Source organism: Herpailurus yagouaroundi, unplaced genomic scaffold (genome assembly GCF_014898765.1).
Source record: "Herpailurus yagouaroundi ecotype Mexico unplaced genomic scaffold, PumYag 202, whole genome shotgun sequence".
NCBI classification, from domain to species: Eukaryota; Metazoa; Chordata; class Mammalia; order Carnivora; family Felidae; genus Herpailurus; species Herpailurus yagouaroundi.
In genome coordinates, this window is record NW_024412433.1 from 14,635,113 (window position 1) to 14,636,572 (window position 1,460).

Here is a 1,460-nt window from a genome sequence, read left to right on the forward strand (position 1 = left end):
GGAAGAGACTGGACATTCGACGCCACCAAGTCTTAGGAGAGACGTCCTAAAACCGGGCCTGTATAAAATGACCTATGTCCTTGGATTGCAGCATTAAAAAAATACACAAAGACGGGAAGAAATCGGGAATGGGTGGGGGGGGGGGTGGTGGTGGCAAGGGATCGCTTCTAGTTCCGGCTCTGCCAGCCGCTCCCTCCCTTCTCGGTTTAGGACAAGCCAGCAGCGTCTGCCACGTCTGCCACGTTCCCTAAGGGTATCTACAAGTGCTGGGGGCAGATGCACATTTCTGAAATACAGGAATAACATATTCCCCGGGGACAGAATCAGGAAAACAGCCCCCTCGGGGGTCCCTGCTCAGGGGTTCCCAGTGGCCCGGGGTGCAGAAGCGGGGGCAGGTGCTTATGCACCTGCCGCAGCCTGCGCGCCGGGCTGGGAGGGCTGGTGGGGGGGAGGTGTGTTGGGAGGAGGGAGAGGAGGTGGAGGAGGGAGGGGAGGAAGTAGTGGAGAGACGGAAGGAGGGGAGGGAGAAAGCAAGGGAGGAGGGAGTGGAGGAGGGAGAAGGGAGGGGAGGAGGGAGAGGGGAGGGGCGGAGGGAGGGAGGGGAGCCGCGCGGGGAGGAGTCTGCAAACTTTCAGTTCGAGGGCATTGTGGGAAGCAGCCATGGTCTGAGGCGGGTGCCTCACCTGTCAGCCTCCGGCTCCTGCTCTCGCCTCGCGCCCTGGTGACCCCCGCTCCTCGCTCGCCGCTCGCTCCTGGGCGGCCGGGGAGGGGGCGGCGGAGGCCCGGCCACCATGGTGAGTGACCCGGGGGCGCGCGCCAGCGGGAGGCACCTGCGGCGGCCGCCGGGGGGACCCCGGGGTCCCGGTCCGCCGCCCGACGGTGCGGACGCGCGGGCCACCGGGACGCCGGCCCGGGACCCTCGGGGCCACAGGCGCGCTCCTTCATTCATTGGCTCGTTCGCTGAGCGCGGGGTCAGTGCCAGGCGCGCGCGGCCAGGTGCAGGGTGTCGCGGGGGACGCGGGGGACCTTCGCTGGCAGGGGGGTTACCTTCTGGGAGGAGGGTGTGGAGACGAGATGGGGAGCCGGGTGGCAGACCGGGGAAGTAAAGGTAACCGCCGCGAGTGAGTGCTCCCCAAGTCTCCAGTACCACCGGATGGCGGAGGAGATCGCGGAGAAGGCCCTTTGCGGGAGGTGACATCTCAGATGCCGGAGATCCCGCGGGGGCCATGCAGGTGGTGGGAGCCGAGAGAGAGCAAAGAGGAGCGAGAAGAAATCCTTGCTTGTGGCAAAAAGAGAGAGAGAGGGGCCAGGTCCAGTTGAGGCGGGTCGTTAGAAGCCAAGTTAAGGAGTTTGGGTTTTATTCTAACTTAGTTGAGCCCTGGGAGCCTTTTAGCGAGATTACTGGTCTCATCTCATTCCTTCTACACGCAAAAAAAAAAAAAAAAAAAAAAAAAAAAAAA

The 1,460-nt window shown here is 63.3% G+C and overlaps 1 protein-coding gene across 1 annotated transcript in view; it reads left to right on the forward strand.

The window, feature by feature from the left end:
* The first annotated feature begins 646 nt into the window (after positions 1-646).
* Positions 647-1,460, forward strand: part of AP1S3 (adaptor related protein complex 1 subunit sigma 3) — a 60,031-nt gene continuing 59,217 nt past the window's right edge. Inside the window, exon 1 of the mRNA XM_040450877.1 lies at positions 647-794. Coding sequence (XP_040306811.1) covers positions 792-794 — 3 coding nt within the window. The 5' untranslated portion in view covers positions 647-791. The remainder of the gene's footprint in view (positions 795-1,460) is intronic.